This window comes from Corylus avellana, chromosome ca10 (genome assembly GCF_901000735.1).
Source record: "Corylus avellana chromosome ca10, CavTom2PMs-1.0".
Taxonomy (NCBI): Eukaryota; Viridiplantae; Streptophyta; class Magnoliopsida; order Fagales; family Betulaceae; genus Corylus; species Corylus avellana.
The window spans coordinates 14,431,589-14,436,430 of record NC_081550.1 but is presented as its reverse complement, the minus strand read 5'-3'; the positions used below and the strand labels follow the sequence as shown (position 1 = coordinate 14,436,430).

General features: G+C 37.4%; 1 protein-coding gene across 1 annotated transcript; it reads left to right on the top strand.

The window, feature by feature from the left end:
* The first annotated feature begins 1,395 nt into the window (after nt 1-1,395).
* Nucleotides 1,396-2,349, top strand: LOC132164229 (protein S40-4-like). Its single transcript, XM_059574691.1, has one exon. It carries the CDS (start codon nt 1,513-1,515, stop codon nt 2,023-2,025), a length of 513 nt encoding a protein of 170 aa, XP_059430674.1. The 5' UTR covers nt 1,396-1,512; the 3' UTR covers nt 2,026-2,349.
* Nucleotides 2,350-4,842: the final 2,493 nt, after the last annotated feature.

Genomic DNA, 4,842 nt, shown 5'->3' with positions numbered 1-4,842 from the left:
GATAAACCAATGCAAATGCTTTTATGCTTGGGCATTAGGGCTTTCTCTCTTCTTTTTGGAAACTTGTAATATTTGGAAGGAATATTATCAAAGAAAAAGAGCTATAGCCTATAAGTGTCATTGTTAAATTAATCAACTAGACCCACGCTAGCCACAAAAAATATTCTTATGGAAGCCAGCAAAATTCATTATTGTGCAAATTGAAAAATCATCAACTCATTTGCTGGAATCAGTATGTTGTATCACCTTTTCTAATCATACACATTTCTTTTACCAACTTTATGACTTGCACTGAAACTAATCTGGACCATTTTATGGGTAATTCAATTATCAGGAATAATAGTGTCCCTTTAATTCCCCAAAAAAAAAAAAAAAAAAATGAAAAGAAAAAAAGACCGAATAATTTCTTTCTTCGCTTTCATAAGTAAAGCATGATGTTCCGTTCAACGTTCAACCATAACTCACAAACTCCACGAATAAAGTTCGCCTTACCGCGATACGATTTTTTGAATGAGATTAATGCGGTATTTTGGTAAGGGGGGGGAGATTTTCGAGTGTCGCGTTTGAGAGGACAAGAACAGGCCTGGAACAGCTGGCAGCGGGGATGCGCTAGATCCGAGCGCGCTGGGACCTACTTCACGTGCGATCATGCTCCCATCAGTTACGTGAAACAGCGAGCGGCCACGTGGAGAACGTACTTGTGCAGTTACACGTGTCGAGATCCTCGAACGTATAAACAGGACCACTCTGTCCTCTTCTCAAGGACCAGGTCGGGGTGAATCCCCTCTCGACGTCGCGACAAAACTCGTCACCGCTGGCTGTAAGAGACAAATTCGTCTTCCCAAACTGCCCCCCCTTTTTGTCCACTAGCAAGACCTTTACGTTACGTTTACACACAACACGTGCCGCCCATGTACGCTTTCTTCAACTTCGTAGAACAGACACGTGTCCTTATCAAAACCGTTCGATCGGAGGAGCCGAGAGTGCTGGAGAAAATTGCAGTTTAGTTTTGGATTTTCAGTTTATCTGGATAAAGTAGTTTTCTGTTAATTTACGTTTTGGGATTCAGTTACTCTGCGATCTATTCTATCCCGCTTTTCCTGCAGGTGCACTCAACTTTCTTTCTTTTTTTTTTTTTTTCCCGAATAATTTTCAAGAATTAGTAAAATCACATTTAACCAAAGAAATTAAAAAGAGGATATTCCCCCTTAAAAAAAAAGAAAAAAGATAAAATTCCAACGTATATACCGTGACTGAAGTGGGATTGTTAGAAAAAGCGCAGGGTGTGTTGGTAATTTCTGAAAAAGAAACTTGCAGGGAGAGAGAGGAGAGAGCGCCTTATCCATTAAGCAACCCGTCCGGAGTCCGAACCTTTATAAAAGCCCGATCAAAACCCTCATTTCCAAGACCCAAAACCAACACCTTCACAGAGCGAGAAAACGAGCAAAAAACAGAGAGAGAGAGAGAGAGAGAACCTAGAAACGCAGTGTAAGCAATTTCTGAATACCTTCAATGGCAGCCAGTAAGAGCTACTACGCACGCCCGAGCTACCGCTTTCTTCCCAGTGACAGAGATCACCACACCACCATCGCGCACGACTCGGCATTCGAACTCGACGAGTCCGACATCTACAACTCGGTCCGCTCCAACTCGCCCGAGTTCCGCAAGCCCGCGCCGGTTTCGCGCCTCTCGAAGAAGTCCTCCTCCAAGCCCTCAGCCGACCGCGCCGTCGCCGGCGCCACCGCGTCGTCGCTGCCGGTGAACATTCCGGACTGGTCGAAGATCCTGAGGGACGAGTACAGAGATAATCGCCGCGGAGACAGCGTCGACTACGACGACGTGGACGGCGACGACGAGTGCGAGAACGGGGTGAGGGTCCCGCCGCACGAGTTTTTGGCGAGGCAGATGGCGAGGACGAGGATCGCCTCCTTCTCGGTTCACGAAGGCGTAGGGAGGACTTTGAAAGGAAGAGATCTCAGTAGAGTCCGAAACGCAATTTGGGAAAAAACCGGCTTCCAAGATTAGAAGAAGAACAAGAAGAGGAAATGGAGAAAAATCACAAATGACTGAGAAATTACGGAATATTTATTAGATTAGTTTTTTTTGTTTTGTTTTTATTTTTTTTGGGTTCCGACGGTAGGATTAGTCTCATAGACCTCTTCTCTTCTTCTTCTTCTTCTTCTTCTTCTTCTTCTTCTTCTTTTTTTTTTTTTTTCATTTATGAATTTACGTTCGTTTGATCAATCTACTCGATCAAAAGGAACATTTTGACTCTTGTAATTTTAACTTCCGAGGTTGTAATCGAATTTGCGGAGGAAAATTTGGTTTGCTTTTCCTCAAATTTTTATATATATTTTATTTTTTTAAAAAAAAAAAATAGCTGTCTGGTCTTCTTTTCCAAGCTTTGAAAAGTTGAAAATGGAAATGGTTGTTGAAGTTTGGGGAGGGGGGCGGTGGGTCAATCTGGTAATATACATGGAAACTACGCCCGTTTCTTCAATGATTGGTAGGTATTGGGTTGTAAATGTGGGTGGGGTTGGTACGAAAAGCAGAGCCACAAATACGCCTCTGAAAAAATAAAAAAGAGCACAAAATGTCTACTATGCCCTTGTACAGTATGCGGTTGTGGATGGTTTTGGCGAATTTCTGAGCAATTTCCATAAACATAAAATATATATTTTATTTATTCATTGGAGAGACCCCGCAATGCGAAAGGCAATAATATGATGGGGTCTGACCTGTCAAGTGGTGCTTCTTTGTAGGGGCAGCGGATAAGGGTGCGGTGGCACTTGGGAAGGCCTCCCTGTAATTCTGGTCCTCTTTTTTTCTTTTATAGATATTCTGGTTTCCTTTTAATCTGGCAACTGGCGTAAGTTGTAACCTCGGATCCCGTAAACCACTAGTTAACAGATTGCGTCTGGATATAATGTTATCCACTTTGGATTACTATGCCAACTCCCCAGGAACACCTAATTAATTGCACGCCTCGAAAATTAAAAATCTATTTAATAGTATATATGAAATAAATGTCGACACGTCGTTCTTTTCCCTCCATTTCTTTATTATAAATTGAAAGTTTTCGGGGCGAATAAATCTGACCACGTTAATTCCTGAGGGCTAAAAAAATTTTTGTTTAGTTTCGTATTGAAATCGATGGGTAAAATGGGTAAAATCGTCATATCAGAATTCAACTTTTATACGAAAACGACACATAAACATGTTTGGACAGAAAAGTCCTTCCCATCGTAATATTTTTTTACTAAAATTGGGGATGGTTTTGTCCTTATATGAATTATAAGGAAGAAACGAAAGGCAAGGCCCCAAACCCAAGCCAATAGAAAGCGAGGAGAATTCAATGGTCTTCTGTAGATAAAGCCAAAGGGAAGGGCAGCACTGGTGCTTTTAAGGCAGATCGGAAGAATACAGTCCGTTAGATTTTGTTTGGTGGGGGCCACCGATAGGGACATGTTAGTTAACCATTATTTCATCTACCAGCCCTAGCGTTTTGTTTTAGGTCGCCCGTCGTTTTCGTCGTCTTGTCTTTTTCTTGCTCTGTGGCGAGATGGGGAGTATTGTAAAAGTTCGCGAGCGGTGACCCTGTTGGTCTCACCATCGGCGTCATGGAATTTTTGGTGAAGCCTGCGTCCCGATGCATAGAAATTGTAGACTTTTTTCTTATTCCTTTTACTTTTTCTACCTTTTTTTACTCTTCCTCAACCCGCCCTCACATTTCACGTGCTGTTGGAAATTAATTTCTGTAACTCAGACAAAGAGCGTGGGCCTGAATTAATGATACCGTTGACTAGGCGTGGTTTGCAATTTTATAAATATAGTTATTTTGATTTAGGAGAAAGTCAACGTACTCTTACAAAAATTATTATTCAATTGATAATATTTTTTTAAAACTTTAAATTGTGACAATATTTTTTTAAACTATTAAAAATTGTCAATGTCTTTCTTAATAAAGAAATTACCCTTAGTAAACAAAAAAACAAAAAATACTAAAACTTGTAGAAAAAACCTAAATACAAAAAACAAAAATTCAAAGGGCGGCACATTTAAATTTTTTTTTTAAAAAAAAAAAATCATTTTTATAAGAAAAAAATTTTAAAAAATTGATTTTTTTTTTTTGTTGTAAAAATTGATTTTTTTTTTTGTTTAATAATTTTTTTTAAATAAAAATTTCCGTTTAAAAAAAAAAATTAACAATTTTCGTCTAAGAAAATAAAAATTTTCGTTTTCTAAACTAAAATTAAAAAATATATATATTTGTTTAAAAAAGTTTTCAATTTTTTTTTAAAAAAATTAAAAATATTCGTTTTAAAAAAATCCTACTTTTTAATTTAAAATTTTTCATTTTAAAAAAATATAAAATATAATTTTTTTAAAAAATTTATAGGGGTATTTTTGTCCTATTGAGAAATATATAGGGGCATTTTTTTCTTTTGCTAGCCTTAGAACATTCCCAATGGAAGAGTTAAATGTTACTTTTATCTAAAATCACTCTTCAAATGTTTAAAAAACCTCATACATTGGATTAGCAAAAAAAAAAATGTAAAATACATATTTGATTGGAAGAACTAAGAAAAAAGCTAAATGTAGCAGCATTTTTTAAGGAAGTCATTTTATTTTTTATTGTTTCTCTCACCTGTTTTCTCTTTTTCCAAAATATTTTCCTACTTTTTCTCTGCATGTTCTCTTTTTCCCAAAACTTTTCCAATTTTTCCTCTCACATGTTCTCTTTTTCCCAAAAGTTTTCTCACTTTTAATAATATTTAAATGATATAGATAAAAATATAACTAATCGGATGTGGATGCATTTAAAAATTCATTAGCTAAACT